The sequence below is a fragment of the Leptonotus elevatus genome, chromosome 8 (assembly GCF_054856555.1).
Source record: "Leptonotus elevatus isolate MCC_2025b chromosome 8, RoL_Lele_1.0, whole genome shotgun sequence".
NCBI lineage: Eukaryota > Metazoa > Chordata > Actinopteri > Syngnathiformes > Syngnathidae > Leptonotus > Leptonotus elevatus.
This window is the reverse complement of record NC_141246.1, coordinates 9,318,465-9,335,854: the sequence shown is the minus strand read 5'-3', so window position 1 is coordinate 9,335,854 and position 17,390 is coordinate 9,318,465. Positions and strand designations below refer to the sequence as shown.

At 37.5% G+C, this 17,390-nt stretch overlaps 1 protein-coding gene across 1 annotated transcript; it reads left to right on the top strand.

The window, feature by feature from the left end:
* The first annotated feature begins 2,022 nt into the window (after window positions 1-2,022).
* On the top strand, window positions 2,023-17,339 carry pik3r5 (phosphoinositide-3-kinase, regulatory subunit 5). Its single transcript, XM_086083224.1, has 18 exons — window positions 2,023-2,380; window positions 7,057-7,169; window positions 8,973-9,088; window positions 9,171-9,239; window positions 9,708-9,846; window positions 9,945-10,014; window positions 10,249-10,423; window positions 11,628-11,796; window positions 11,876-11,944; window positions 12,151-12,815; window positions 13,504-13,632; window positions 13,732-13,863; window positions 14,080-14,173; window positions 15,492-15,568; window positions 15,701-15,794; window positions 15,899-15,981; window positions 16,188-16,303; window positions 16,423-17,339. Exons 2-18 carry the CDS (start codon window positions 7,070-7,072, stop codon window positions 16,571-16,573), a joined length of 2,448 nt encoding a protein of 815 aa, XP_085939350.1. The 5' UTR covers window positions 2,023-2,380; window positions 7,057-7,069; the 3' UTR covers window positions 16,574-17,339.
* Window positions 17,340-17,390: the final 51 nt, after the last annotated feature.

Below are 17,390 nucleotides of genomic sequence, written 5' to 3'. Positions count from 1 at the left end.
GTGATTGACATTTATTATTTTTGTCTTCAAGAAAATATTTTTGATTTTGTTTTTGTCAACAAACAACTTTAACATTTTGTATTTTTGTCATATAGAATATTTTATATAATAATAATAATAGCCAAAATATTAACTACAATAAGTAGCTACGTTTATATAGGCTATTTATTAATTTTTCTCTCCATGAAAATATTTGTAATTATTTTTGTCATAATTTTTATTATTATTATTTTTTCTTAATTTAATTTATATAAAATATATAGCCTATATATATTTTAATGGTTTCGTCATGTAGACTTAAAAAAATATTATTATTATTAGCCTATTAATGTAACATATACATTTCTCATTTCTAGAGAAAATACTGTACTGTACTTTACAAACACATTATGACTTGGTAGAAATGCTGATGGGGACTTACTACAGTGGCCCTTCAGGGTACATCAATTTTGGACAGTGGAACCATGCATCTTCACATATAGTGGAGGAATGCACACACTCAAATGATCGAAATTGACAAACATATATGTAACATACTACATGTGGCCTACATGCCCACATTATAAACGATGCACATAAAATACAACAAATGCAAACTCAGCAGCCTAATGATCCGAGTGGGCTCGTGCGGTGCCTGTGTTGCAGGCGGTGCAGGGCCGCTTTGCAGGAGACGTTTTTACTGTTGCTGTAGGAGAAGTAGCAGCGACATCTAGCGGCCTCTTGGCTAAACAACAGAGCATCATCTGAAGAAAGTGGTTGTATAGCTTGGATCCAAACCATGCACAGGTCTATCATTTGTTTCATTTATACTGACAAATCTCGCATGTTTGTTATTTGTGAATGGATGTTTGAATGGAGAAAAACGATTACCCTCAAGTCTCACCTTCATCTCTGATCGTGTGTTTCAGAGAAGGGGAATTCACCGTCACACTAATATGTGGGAAATGCAAATCAAGTACATTTGTGTGTTCGAAACAAAGTGGAGATATCAACATGGGGGGATTTTTTACTTTTTACTTTCTGAAGTTATGACATCATTAATTTTTTTAACTGACCTTTATTGTTGGAAGATAAATGTTTATTTGCAAAAAGAAAATTACACTACTGTTCAAAAGTTTGGGGTCTTTTAAGGAAAATCTCTGTTTATTTCAATGACGACAATAAATTAACTTGAAATGCAATCTAGATCAGGCGTCACCAATCTTTGAAAAGGAGAGCTACCTTTGGTATCTCCACCAGTTTGATAAACAGCATTTTGAGTTGCATTTTTTTATGCATGAAAAGTGCTATAGAATAAAGTTTGGTTTGATTTGATTTGACACTGAAAGAACAAATTTGCTGAAGTTACTTTGAATAACGTTTATATTTGTTTCTTATTAATAATATATTTTATTCTATACATTATTGTTGGATACCACTTTTTTTCAGACCTACTAGTACAAGTAGCTACTCATCTCACAGTACACTGTACTTTTGATACATAAAATTGATACATGGTATTATAATAACAATAATAAAAACTATGACAAATAATTAAAATAATAAAGACATCTTTATACGAATCTAACTAATGACAATTTTCTATTCTTCAAATTTCTAGTTCCTGATCATAAAACAGTCACAAGAGGGCGGCAGATGCTGGTATCATCGGCTGCCATCGCAAGAAATGAAGTTGAAATAAGGTATCAGCCCGATACCGTATCGGTATTCTCTCATCCCTAAAAAAAAAAAAAATCTTGATAATGCTTTCACAGAATAATTAGGAAACACATCAATATCAATATGCAATAAATAAAAAATAAAAAACATTTCAGCCATTGTTCGCATTTTGAATTGATCATAACATAAATCTTGGGGGGGGTGGGGGGCGTTAACAATATGTTTTTTTGTTTTGTTTTTCAAAAATAAGGACATTTCTTATAGTGGCTCGCCAACTTTCATGTGCAGGTACGTTGTAGGGGCCTTTGCGTTGCGGTGTTTGCGGCGTTTCAGGGGAATAGTGAACAACACCGAACAATGAGGTGTGTGAGAATAGCATGAAAACAAACACGTCAAACAGATGACTTCCTGTCAGGGACCAACATCCCTTCAGAATCCACATGCAACGCAAACCTCACGCGGCACACCCACCCACGCCCACACCAACCCACAGCCGCAACAGTGGCAGCTTTCCTTGTTGTGCTGACATGCACCTCGCTCATATGCTTCCTGTTTGTGAGTCAAGTGTGCTTGGAGAAGCAGCTAGCAGCCAGTAGCTCGTGTTGTTCATCTGTCACTCAGGCCACTGGATGGCAGTGAGCCGAAGACCCTTCTCGACTCGGACGCTTTGGCATTCCTCTGAGACGCTCGCACACCATGGATGCCGGACACTAGATTGCAGGTAAGATGCCGGAACAAGGCGACGGGTGTTGTTTTCAACATGGAAAAATCCACTCTGTTATTGAACGACAGTTGTATAACACTCCCTCCGGGCATAGCATTAGGTACACCTGTCCAAGCTAATAAACTCCAATGCTAAATGCTAAATAGCTAAATTGACACACAGCAGAACACAGACCTCCACCACGGCAAAAACAACCACTTTCCTACGTAACCATTTCCTGTTTGCAGTGGTGTGTGAAGCACACTTGATGCTTGGGCGAACAATTTTTGTTGTTGTAAATATTAGTATTATTTGTTGTAATTGGCAGTTTTTTTTGTCTTCAAGAAAAAAAAAATTATATATATATTTTTTGTCACCAGACAACCTTAACATTTTGAATTTTTGTCATATAAAGTATTTTCCCCTTACTTTTTCCCCCAGCCATTTTTTATTACATTAGTGCTTCTCAATAATTTTCTTTTGCACCCCCCAGGAAGAAGAAATTTTTTTGCGTAGCATTGTATCCGATTCCTTATATACAAAAAAAATATATATATATATATATAATTGTTTTAATGGATTTTTATTAACATTGTTTATGCTGCCTGCACGCACTCTGACAATGAGAGCGCCACTGCCACCTACTTTCGTGGATGTGCAATTGCACTTTTGTCTAGTAGAGGGGAAAAAATTGAGGACTACACATCTATGGACAATTTAGTATGGAAGAGGACTTTAAAGTCAGAATTCTGAGAATAAAGTCAGAATCCTGCCAAACTTTTTATTTCTCTCTTCACTGGCCCTAATCCTCTTCCGTAATTTATTCTTCAATGAATGCAACATGCATATTTTTTAAATGTTATCCTCTACAAAAAAAAAAAGACGACTAATACTGTATTGCCGTATGTTACCAAGTGACTTACAGTAGTACAAGCACTATTCTTCTTCCTTTGGGTGCATGACTGTACAGTATTATACTGCCTGTGAGAACGCCAGAAAGAGTAGCGCAATGAATTATTTTGCAGCATTAAATTGCAATGGACAACCTGTTTGATCCTTCACATTCTGTCTAATTATGTTATTAATCAGTTTTTTTTTTTAATAGATTGTGCAGTTGTATCTCAACACGTTTTTAATGTAATCATACATTGCATTAATAGTTGGTTAAATGTATCTTTAAAAAAAATAAAAATACTTGTGACGTGCAAGTGATGGGGATGTGAGCAAAAGTAGAACAAAGGTTTGATTATTATATCATGAGTCAAAGGGAATGATTGATACAGTATTTTGTAAAGAATATGACATCATCAATACATGACAATTCTTCTTAACGCATGAAACACAGTCCCGCTGTGATTAGGACCAGCAGCTCCTTAAAGACTTAGCAGGCGCATGCGCGCTGCGATAGTTACCCCATGGCGACAGACTCTTCCCGTCCAGCCGCAGGAAGGGAATCATCAATTTTTCTTAGAAATTGCTTCACCTCCTACACGAGTTGTTGAGACATAGATCAGCGACAGAGGATGATAAGTAGTAGAGTACGACGTTTGTGTAATGGGGACACGCGTGGATGGTTGCTGATGTGTGAACAAAAGTATTGGGACGACATTTCGACTGATGTCAAAGGAAGAAAAGGAACGTGAGGCAGGGTTGAATCAAAATGAGAAGAGACTCACCTCGCAGAGTGAACGGTTAAGCATATTATGTGCACTGGTGTGGGACATGCAGATGCAAATACCCAGCTACTGTTTGCTAACTGTTTGATCTTGAAACCGATTCATTAGTCTTTCCATTAATCCCTCTGGGAGATATTGTTTTAAAATCAGCAGCTCAATGGACTCCATCCATCACGCATGTCAATTCCTTGAGCCACAAGAGACCAGGTCAATGAATGCAACACCAGATGTGAATGGATACCAGCCCCCATCAATCAATGGGAAGTGTGGATGGAAGAAGAGGAGGCGGAGTTACACATACTGTACTCCCACAATCCCTTTCACACATAGAGTGTGGCTGTTCTTCCCTCCCGCTCCTCCTTTAGTCTGTGGGAGTAAACCTGAGGGTCGGATCACACCACAACAATGGGGAGGCACCTGCTTCCTCGGCTCCGCATGGGAAGTGGCGCTTCCCCCTCAGGAAGCGGTTGGTAATGGGATCGTCGGATGTGAGAAGATGGAGAAGGAAGCGGGTGGGGGGGGGGGGGCCGGCATGAGAAAGAGAGAGACACAGGTGAAGGTGCCATCCAGGTGGGACAAGAGAGGGTGGAAATGAAAAAGTCAACATTATTGATCGCTCTCCTTAACACACAATAAACATGGCCAACAAGTTACTGTTTATCCTACCATACAGTCAAAGTTAAGCTAGCTTCAGCAATAGTTGTTCATGTTCATCAACATAACGTCATCCTGAAATCATGTTCAATAATGGGGTACGGAAAAAAAAACCACAAAAAAAAAACTAATTGCATTGGCATTGTATGATATGGCACCAGCTACCGGCGTTAGCGGTTTATGGCTAGCAGCTAGCTGCTAAGCGAGTGCTCCATTAAGCTTGCAAGAGCCGTCAGACTACTTTTCAAAGTCAGTTTATTTGGAAAAAATGACTGCACAGTTAGATTCTGACAACCTGACACAGTTGCAGTTCCTACTGATCTTTTTAAAATTTTTTTTAACAAAGCCTTACTCAAATGTCGTGTTTTAGCCAGCAAAATAGCTACTCATAGCTCAAATTCTCACTCATGTTTCTAGCGAAGTTTGCTGCTTTGTACAGTTTAAATTAAGGAAAAGAATAAATGATTATCTGTGTTATTTTCTCTTATTGTTCTTATTTTAACCAAGCAAAAAACAATTCCTGTGTATGGCTCCAATAGCAAAAATACATGTATCATTTGTTTAAAAAAAGTGGAAGTGACCCTGTTGACACCGAGGGACAACATCCTCTTATGAAACGCCCTCAAAGTCATCTCACAGTTGCAACATTTTACAATGAAATAAATAAATAAAATAAAACAAGTGTGATGACATTTTGGAGGGCGTATGGAAAATTAGGCTTAGTTTCAGTCAGTGAATAAGTAGGACAAGGCAAAATCAGTATTTGTTTTCTTCCACATGCCATGTAACTATGCCCCCTAGAGGCTGTGAATAGTATGTGACTGACATGTCTGTGGAGGAGGTGGGGGGTGCAACCGGATGTCATTTGCTATATGTTTTGCCCCCTTGAACTCATTCAAAATATATATATTTTTTAAACTAGCAAGTGTAAATACTTTGTCTTTTAGTGTTTGATTAACTTCAGAAAAAGAAAGGCAAAAATCTGCCAATTTTTTGCTGCTTAATCAGTTGGCCACTAATAATTACCAATACAATATTTTTCATATACATTCATCGTAACACTTTTTTTTTTTTAAGGAAATAATTTTAAAATGCAAATGTTGCAACTTTCGGGTTTAAAGATAACAGTTATGTAATGTTTTTTAATTGCATTATTCCTTGTTATTTTAATCTCTCCTTATGGTATTGGTTTAGCCTATACTACTGTAATTTGAAATAGTCAATAAGCCTGATGTCTATCATATATATCTATTTTGTGTGACTTGAGAGGCTTTTTTTTTTTAATCATAAAAAAGTTCAGGTACATGTTTTAATCTTTTAATGTTGCTTGGGGGATTTTTGGTTTACACTCTTGGGAGATTCGAAAACCAGATGTAAACCTCAATGCTGTTTCTCATTCTGTGAACTGTTGGCTGACCTCATTCTGAAACTAATCTGCTTGAGATCTCTTTAAACACCTTAAAGTAAACACACATTTTGGAGGGTTTAGCTTCTGTAGAGAAAATGTGCCAATTGTGCCCACTCTGTCTTTTTTAGAATTGAGAAAAAGGACATGTTCTTGTGTTGCAATCTGAGAAGTACCCAGCTGTTCATATGTTCTAAAATGGAACATCTGTAAAAAAGCAATATCCTCTTTACTATAAAGGAAGTACTTGCTGCTTCTCAATTTGGATTCCAGGAAAAAAAAATCTCAAAAGTTAGCTAGTTGCTTTTTGGAAAAGGAAAATATAGCAACAAAGTTGGCAGCTGGACCTTACCAACTTTTATGACTTGAGCACACCCAGGGGGGTGAGCAGTGGGCCATTTGCATGAGAAATTAATATAGTATCTATGTGGTGGCGCTAAAGAACTTAAGGCAAAACATATTTAAACACTACACATACTAATAAAGACTACATAACAAAACAGGAGGAATATATATATATATATATATATTCCTTATCCTCTGCAAAGAATGACAAATATTGCTGCAGCTTTTTTTAAATGACCTTTTTATTTCAAGATGATTTGAGATCCAAGTGATTTGTGACCGTGGTTGAATTAAACTCATATCTCAAGGCCCTGCTGTATTTTAATATTGAAAATATCATCAAGCTCGTTTTTCCAGACTGTCTCTAACGCTGCTGATTTACGACCGAGATGTTTTTCTCCTCACGTGGCATTTTTTTTCAGGAACTATGGCAACAAAACAGTAACACAAGCATTACCGTGTGATTCAAAAAGAAAAACATCCCCTTTTTCTGCCTTTAACAGTCAATATATTTATATGCTGCGTGTCATGTGAGGAAGTAGCACATATTCCACAGAAGAGATGAATGGCTTATCGTATCTTCATATTTAATCACGATCATCCTGGTGTTGCAGAGCGTGAGGCAACATGCAGCACACCTCTTGCACGGAGGACAGGATCCAGCACGCTCTGGACCGATGCCTGGACGGGCTGAGACACAGTCCAACAGCAGCGCACCGCTGGGATGGTAAGACCTTGTCCAAACATGAGATGAGAAGTACTTTACAATTTTGGGATGTATGTTTGTGAGGCTGTGCATTTAGTAGTCTGCTTGTAATGATACTGGGATGATTTATTTGGCCGGAACGGTCCCCTTGGCAAAATACGTGGGGTTATAAGGTTGAATTACAAAAGAGACCCAAAGTTTACAATGCTGCAATTTTTTTTAGAAGGCCGTACGTAAGGATGTGCAATTCATTGAAATTCAATTACAATTTCAATTAATAGACTCCACAATTACAAAATCAGCATAATCGTAAAACCAAAAATATTATTAACACTAATTTTGAGTTGTTTAAATTTATACATTTGCACCTTTTTTACATTTTACAATAACTAATTTAATACATTTTGTTTTATCCAAAAGCAATTTGCATAATTATAGTGTTTAATTAAAAAAAAAAATTTTTTTTACAATTAAACCTTTTCTTGTTTTGTACCAAAAAAATAAAATATCGTCCTAATCGGGATTTCAATATTATCAAAAATAATGGTGATTAATATTTTCTTCATAGTCGAGCAACCCTAGGTATGCGGAATTTTTGTGTGGAAAAAAATAATCATCCCAAAAATAATAACAGGGGATTTTAGAACATATTAATATATTCATTTATCAAATATACACTAAAAATGCTAAAACATTTTGAAAATGTTTACTTATTTTATTAACCTAAACATTAAATTACAAAAAAATAAACATGTACTCTGATATATGATATATGATTATTGTTAGAGGGAAAAATAAATAAATTAACAACAAGTATTACCATCATCCCGAAAAGTAACAGCAGTAGGTCATTATATTTTATATTTAAAATGTATTTTTGCTACTTAGATTGTATTGTCAAAAAATGAAAATAAAATGTAACAGAATAAAGTAGCAATAATTATTTGATCAAAAATTACTTTTCCAATAAAATTATATTCCACTATTAATAGTGTAGTGATTGGAAGTACATCATTTTCCTGACCAAAAATAAAAAACTTCCTGAATTTTCAAAATGACATAAATCATTCTCAGACAAAATCATTCCCAAAATAATAAAAACCCAACATAATAACAGATGATCACATTTATATTTGTATGGTAGATAAGAACCAGCCAAACATGGGCTTATTTTGGGGTATTTGACTTTCGAGTTATAATGTTCATGGGCATCCACTCAATTAGCTTGTCAGGAGCACCTTGCACCAATTTGCTCTGTGCAGATAGCAAACTCCAGTCCGGGGAACAAATTGGGTGGAACAAACCATTCTTAGGCAAGCGCAGCTGTTGTATTTTTGTTGTTAAAATATAAAATTTCAACTACATACAGTCTTTTCGCCAATTTTGGCGGTACTGATATTCAATTCGGTGTATTGTGTATAGCGTGACGGCATTATGGCTTTAATGTGAAATATGTCAGTGGGTGATGGAGGAAGTTGTGCGGCTTGGCGTCTGGGAGGAAGTGGTAGCATTGACAAGAAGTGAGTGTGTGCGTGTGTGTGAGTGAATGAGTGAGCATCACAAAGGAAGGGTAACTGTAACATGTCAAAAGGGCTTCTAGACTGTGGATTTTTCTCATAGTACCCACTCAGTACTGCAAGGAGGCACAAAAGCTTCAGCTGTCACCAAAAGATCTTCTGCTTAACCCAATAATCAGCTGACTGCATCAATTCATTTGTTGACTGGTGCGGATAACGGGCATTTTAACATGAAAGTAACCGTAAGTCAATAATTGCAGCCAAATGTCATTCTGCCTTCGCCAATGAAGCGCGTGTTGTGTTCCAGTGCTGATGTGCTGCGTGGGCCAGTCAATGAACCGCTGGAGCCTGGAGGAGCTGGTGAAGAGGGACCCCGACAACTCCATCATCCTCTTGCAGCAGATTCTGAGGAAGACCAAAGAGGTTCGATCAAACCGAATACGCACGCAAAAACAGTCACTCACAAATTCTTTGATGAATATTGAGTGTTTGTCATTATGTACAGGTGCAGGAGAGGTGTCAGTATGAACTGGTGGCGCCACTTGCCATTATGTTCACCTCTACACTGTTGCAGGTACAAATCCTCCACTACGTTATTCCCTTTTAATTCGAGTTACATTCTGTTCTTTGCTCAATTTGACAAGAGATGGACCAATTGGATACCAATTATTAGAGATAGATAGGTAGATAGATAGATAGATAGATAGATAGATAGATAGATAGATAGATAGATAGATGTTTTCACTTTTAAACACCAAAATGTTTTTCTATCCTTTCCAGACTCCGTTAGATAAAATAAATTAGCTAGCTAGCATAGATAGATAAGATAAAATAGATTAGATAGATAGCTAGCTAGCTAGCATGTTTAGATAGCATTGATTAGATTAGCTAGCTATGATAGATGTGATTAGTTAACTATCATAGATTAGATTAGATTAGCTAGTATAGATAGCTAGCTAGCTAGATAGATAGATAGATTGATTGATTGATTGGATAAATGTTTCCACTTTTAAACATCAAATTTTTTTTCTATCCTTTCCAGACTCCGTACTGTCCTCCAGACAAGGAGCTACTTGAGAGCGCAATGGAGGTGTTCAGTGCCTTCCTCACGTGGCCCGAGCCGTACTGCAGCGTGTGTCGAAACCTGCTCTCCACGCTGCAGCTGGAGATCAAGGCTCCAGGTATGTACTACACTTGAAACACTGCAGTAGTGGGTCGGTCTACTATTACTGAGATGTTATGAAAATAGCGTTCTAATGTTGCTTTCTCTTCCTCAAAGGGATTTCCTTTCAGAGATTGGTGAGAGAAGAGCAGGACTTGAACGCCAGCTGTCAGTCCACCAAGACCATGTATGAAATTTATGATATTTTAATTCATAACTTTATTGTATTTTGTTTGATTTTTAATTGACTAAAATGATCAATTGCACTTATATACAGTACAAGAGTATGCTAATTGTTTTAATTATTACAGTCACACACCTCATTCCCCCTTGTACTCATTTATATTCCTGATTTTATATTTCCCTGCACTATATGTACTGTTTTCATTACCACTGACGCTACCTTTCCAAACGGCTGCAGGACGGTGCTGCTGATGAACCCGAGCGAGGTGCCTGCTGACTTCCTGTCAGTGGCCGAGCAGCTCAGTTGCGTTCAGCACTCTGAGAAAGACACCTACATCACTCTCATCAAACATGCCTTCCAGTCAGCGCTTGGCACTAAGTATCCACTCTGCAGTATCCATGCAGCCTTGCAGGTATGTTCATAGGGGAAAATAGAAATTAACATTAAAGAGTATCAGGTTTTAGTTCAATTTCCTTTTATGGCAAATATAGTGTGGTTATTTATAGAACTATTTCTCCTGTGTATTTAGGGTGGAATTTATGTACATGTACATGTACATTTGCATGTAATATAAATCACTGTAATTTGGGTTTACTTGAAATTAATTTTCAACCTATATTAAAGGCACAGTTGTATATAGATAGTTTGGCTAACTCGGTTTCAGCAGGGTAACAAGATGGCCTCCGTATGTCATGTGACCAGCAGTTGAACAATCACAGCGCCACAGTTAGCCAAACTCTTTCTATATACGGCGCTGTTTAAAGGTGATCAATACCGCCCTCTGCTGTCGACTTAAAATGCCGTCAAAGTGCCTTCGGGCTCGCATTGTAAATGTCACTCAAGGCTTACCTGTTTTCTGGGTTTGGTCACATGATGTTCGCAATGCAAGCCGGAAGGCAGATGTGATATTGGTTCTATTCGACAGCAGAGAGCAGTATTAGCTAAAATGGCAGCCTCTTGAAATGGATGAAAATGGATGTATTATGCTAGAAAATACAATTTTTGTTAAAGTGGAAGTCAACCCAAACACATTTTCTTGACAATAATATCTTTTATACAGCCCCACTAGTCTAAATATGGTATTCTGGTTGATATTGTGTTAGTGGAATATGAGTTAAGCAGTAAAATCCAGTAGTTTATGAATATCAGAAGGCGGCCATTTTGCCACTTGCTGTTGTGTGAAAATAACATCACAGTTGCTTCGGTCTGAGGTAACAACCAATCACAGCTCAGCAACTGTGATGTCATCTTCAGTCGACAGCAAGTGGCAAAATGGGCGCCCCCTGAGATGGATAAAAACGGCTGGATTTTGCTGCATAACTCATATTCCACAAATGTAATATCAATCAGAATGTCATGTTTAGACATATAACATATTATTGTCAAAAAATGTTTAAGGCTGACTTCTGTTTTTTAGCTAATTTTTGGCTGCAGAATCCAAAACTGATCTCAGTTTTTCTCTATCATGTCAAGTTTTTGAGCTATAAGAGCCCCGTTTTGTTAAAAAAATATTAAATAAATGTGCATCTATGTAAATAAAACACTAATCTGGAATATTGAAAACAAATAAATCAGACATAAAATATGCATTATTAATATTGAATTAACCTGTGCAGGCGAAAGCTGTTGAAGAACTGAGGGAGATATTCTCCATGGTCAGATGTGTGTTAGAGACGGCCGCCGCCATGCGCAATCTTCTGGAGGGACGTGGTCATGTGATCCAGGAACTGGAGGGACTGAGGGAGAGGCTGAGCATCCCTGCATCCAGTGGAAGCAAGCCTGATGGTAAAATGACAAAAAAAAAATCTCAACAATATTACTGTCAATTTTCTTCAGTGTCATTCTTTCTGTTTTCCCGCAACAGGAATGCTACAGACGTTCCCGATCCCCACAGCCAAGTGTCGCATGTTCCACTGGGAAAAAGACAACTTTGGTAAAGTGAAGTGCTTGTATAGGCTACTCATATTTATGTTTAGAATGCCTGCCCACCCATTAAGTACAACCTAAAGCTACCTAGATATGTTTTGTGAGTAGAAAATCCAGCCAACAATTAAGCAGAGCTGCAGTGTTGTTGGATGCGCATTGTCTACATTAGTATTGGATGGATGGTTACTAATGTGACTCATTTGATACCCACAGATGTCCTTAACACTCTTCTGGATGACGAGCCACAACATTTATCACACCTTAAGGAGGATGAGGACGAAGTGGACATAGAGGACGATGAGGGCCATGACACCTTGTCGGTAGTGTCGGAGTCTTCCGCTCCCTCGTTCAATTCCGGAGCAGACAGTGACTTTTTCGACGACTCCGACGACTCCATCAGCTCACCGAAGTCGGCCAAGTCTTCGGCTCGGCTCAGCCAGCACTTGTACCGCCTCCTCCGGAAGCCCAAGAGGTCGTTAAACCGCGCCAAAAGTTTGGGATACACGGAATCCAAAGACTTCTCCGTGGTGCGGGAGATCCGCTCTAACTCGCTACCCCACCACGTGCAACTACGCAGTCCCGAGCCCTCCTCCTCACAGACTCCGCAGAATCACACCGTCCGACAGGTTTGCTTCAGGAGGAGGCCCATCCTGAGCTGCGACGAGGATGAGAAGAGCACCACGCTGAGGGTGGTGGTGTTCGGCGCCGACCATGTCGCCGGCAAGGTCGCGCGGGCCTACAACAGCCTGAGACAAAAAGAGAGTGCTTGTCCTCGTCTCAGCCGAGCCTTCAAAATTCAGTTCTACTTTGTGCCTGTTAAGAGAGACTCAACAGCCGGACAAACTTGCCTCACCTCCCCTAGTCCTAAAGGAATTAATGTAAGTAGAAACTCTTCAACTGCTGTATGCTGTACTTCACAGTGTTACCTCCATAGCAGAATATTTTGAATAATAATAATAATATTTTATTTATTTATTTTATAGCCCACTCTATAGGGTTCTTAATCACATAAAAATATCAATCTTGCAATAAAGGACAATCTAAAAACAAAAATGAATTCACACATTTATATTCAAAAGCTATTTGACAAAGGTGGGATTTGAAGAGTGATGTGTAGGTGGACCATAACCATATTACAAAGAGAATTACACTTCTGTGTGTGTATAAACCGCTAGCTTAAGGCTAACGCTAATTAGCATCCATGTTGCTGTGCTTTAGGCCTTTGAGTAACAGATTGAACATAAACAACATGTAGACAGATGTTTATCCTCTGCGTAGAATCACTAATGTTACTGCAGAAAGACGTGTTGAGATATTTCAACGAAGTTTTATTATGAATTGCCACTGTTCATCATTGAGCCTCAATCTTATACTGCCTCCATTTGGCCAAAGTAGGCACATTAGAAGAAGGTGCATTGGTTTAATTATATTTACTTGTCCTTACTGTACAACATTATGGAGTTTTCATCAAATTAAATTATTATTTTTTGTTTTGGGGGGAAGTTTGCAACATATTATATGGCATCAATTCATTGAAGTGAATTACTGATGCTTCTGTCCTCACAGGAGGTTGTTAGCCTGAACGGAGCAGAAGACAGCACTAATGACATCGCCCATCTCCTCGGGATGTTGGATCCCTGGTACGAAAGAAACACTCTCAGCCTGCTTAAGTTGCCCACCAATATTGTCTGTCAGGTACAAACCACTTCCCACAACCCTATTCCAATTCCAATATCTTTTATTTTTATTTTTTTTATTAAAAATGACTATCTGTCTATCTATGTTGTCTTCCAGCAAACATCCAAGACCGAGTCAGAGTCGTACGACAGTTCATATGAACAACGGCTCCCCATTCTCGCTGACCTGATTCTCTACTATTGTCGTTACGCAGCACGGCCTGCTCTGATCCAACTTTACCAAGCTGAGGTTCGATCACATTATAAGTACCATTTCATTTTAATTTTATAGTTAACTATTTTATGTAGATTTTGGCCATGCCTGTTTTTAAATTACATTATTTTCTTTCTGGTTTTTGATCAAATGACATCAAATACCTCTTCATTTGATTTGATTTAAATCCACCTCTTATTGACGTTTCTGCTTTTGCATCTGAACTACTGTGTACATTTTGTTGTATTGTAGTTGACGTTAGCCAGTGGAGAGAGACGGACGGAGGTGTTCGTCCATTCCCTTGAGTTGGGTCACGCTGCAGGGACCAGAGCCATCAAAGCTATGGGTGAGCGGAAGACAATGACTCGATCATTTCCATACTGTGCAATACATGACTGATTGTTATAATGTGCAAATGTGACTACATTTACAATAGAGGAACATCACACATATTAACAGGATTTCATGATTTTGTTCTTCTTTTTTGTTGTTGTTGTTGTGTTTGTAACCACAGGTGACACTTCTGATTTCCGTGCGGAAGTAAAACTAGCTCGATTTGACATGTTAAAGTGGAATTTATGTTTGTTTTGTTTCATGAGTCACCCTCATCTGGTGACAATGAGCTCAATAGACCACACTTCACAAGAAGCGGAACTTTGAAAATAAATAAATAAATAGGCTTCAAGCTGTATAATGCCGTTTACTGTCAAATTTAACATAAAGAGAATTACTCCTAGTTTACTTTAACACATCTATATAGCTTTGCCTTAGGAAAGTATGCTTAAAAGCCTGAACCAGGAAATATGACAGAAAATTCTGATTCTTTGCAAATAGAGTATTTATTGGTCCTTTTGGGAAAAAAAGAAAATTAACTTCCTCATATGACTTGATTTGTATCATATTTGATACATCCGGTCATGCTTCTAACTAACAAAAATATAATAATAAATAGACTTATCAAACGTATTAGTTTTTTAAAAATCAGAAAGAACATTTCTCATTATTAATAAGTATAGTTGTCTCTCCTTTCTCAAGTGGGGCGATCTTGCAAGGTTGCTGGAAAAGCCATCAGATGGGTGGTACTGCCCTCTAATGGATTATCCGTGCAATGCATGTGTCAGATCATATACGTCAGGGTTTTAATGGGGAAAAATATATCCATACCATATCTTAATATGGTTGGCATTATAGGATTAACTTAATGCTAACAAATAATGCAAAACGCCATTGACATGCTAATAGTTAGCATTGATAGTCGCAGTTTCTAGAAGCAACAGATATTTGAACACGGACAATGGAGCAAGGCTTGTAGACAGAAAATAAAATAATACTCACAGGCATATAATGTTTATCGACTAGGAAAATGATTAACATTACATCATCTTAGTACTATTCTTCCTTCATGTTTGCATGACTGTAGTTGGACACAGCAAAAGGAGCAACACAATGAATTAGATTTTTTTTTAACTTACTTTATACTATATAATTGATCTATTACTCTGTTTTTATAAAGTACAATATTATACCGTACATAAACACAAACATTTCAATTTTTTAGGGGGTAAAGATGGAATAGATTAATGTAATTTCCATTCATTTCAATGGGGAAAGATGATTTGAGGTTCACCTTCACTTGAATGTAATAGCCAATTTGTCTCGCACAGGCACTGCCAGCAAACGGTTTGGTATCGATGGCGACCGAGAAGCAGTGCCTCTCCAGCTTGATATCATGTATAATAGGGTAAGAGACTATTGTGTGTATGTATGTTTACATTTTTTTTAAGTTTTCCTGTAATTGTAATATGACTTTTATTAACCATCATTGTTACTACTTTACTTAAATAATAATAGACTGTTTTTTTCTTTCTATAAGGTGGTGATTAGTGGGAGGAGCCAGTGCAAAAGAGAATCTAAACTGTGCACTTCAGTCAACTTGACCAAAGCCTGCAAGAATCCTGAAGAGCTAGGTGGGTTATGTTAGGTATATGTTTATACAGTTATTTGATCTTTTTAAACATGGTAATGAAAAGAAAAAGTTCTAAATACGTGGGTCTGTATGTATCACTGCCAGACTCACAGTTGGAGTGCCTGCAGCTCAGCATGACAGAGGTTCTAAAAAGACAGAATGGGAAAAGTAAAAAGGGCTACAATATGGTGAGCTGGATTCATTAGCTAATTAATCACAATAAATATAATTTTAATCACTTTCAAACATTTGACACAATAATCAAAGCATTTAATCAAAAATGTTTCGCTTCCATCGGGCTATCATATAAACAAATTGATTAGTTCCAGTGGGCTAATTAGAGTACAGATGTGTGACATCTAATCTCAAGGCTATCTTCTGTTTTTTTTAATAGCATCTGAGCTTGACTGAGGTGAAGGTAGACAAGGTGCAGGTCTGCGGTACTGCAGACACAACCTTTGCTGTATGTCTGGACCAGGATGAGAAGAAGGTACTACAAAGTGTCATCAGGTAAGATAAACACACTTGAACTGGAATGGAGACATATAGAGAAAATCTCACAATCTGGTAAATCTGAGCTAAAATGACAAAAATGCCGCTCGTCTCTATGGCATCTGTCTGCTTTTCAGATGCGACATCTCTGTGTGCTCCAAACCCGACAGCTCCTCAGACTGGAAGCAGCGACAGGCCGAGATGTCGGCTCAAATTCAGCCCTTGCACCCGACCTTCTGCTCTCTCCTCTGTCTGCCCATAGTCACCTTCAGCGGAGCGCTACCTTGACCCTGCTGGTCTCTGCTTTCAGGGCCTTGGAAGAAAAAAGTGTACAGCAAAAATAATGCTTAAGACTGACTTATAAACTCTTTTGTAAAGTAATACCAACTCAACAGAGATAAAACTAGAAAAAGGAATGTACAAATTTAGTGCAAATAAAATATGTACAATGGACTTTATATATATATTGTTTAGTTAATACAGGGTTACATTATACCAATGCCACATACATATTTTTGTATCTCCGGTAGATTTTGGCATTTCTCCTAGGCCGTAGCGATGAACTCATAAACTGTGTATAAATATATGCAACAGGGGGCGATGTTGTCACAAATTTGGGGTTTGGTTGAAGCAATCAGGCTCAAATGGTGATCAAGTTTTTGTTTTTTTGGTTTATTGTGTAAATATTACTTTTTCCTGTTTGTTTTCCTTAAAAATAGTAGCTTTAATGCACATTTAAGTATTTTTTTTTTTGTTACACATGAATTTTTACTCATTGTTGCACTTTCCATATAAAAGAACACCATATCTATTTTAGGCTTGTTTCTTCCCGTTAGAGAAAAATGCCTAGCTAATATTCCTCAGACTGAAATTATTTAATTGCAAAGAAACTTATGTAGAATTATATATTAAAAAGTTCAAAGGTCTAGTAAGGTACTTTAAAGATGGGATAACATGTTTAATAATTGCACGTTAATTATTATCATTGTTTTTATGGATTCATTTAATGGAGTGTTTTATAATATGCATTAAATATTAAAATTCACATCTTGAATTGTTCTGTAGTAGCTTCTTCATTTTGTCAAGCGATCTCATTGGTTGCTCT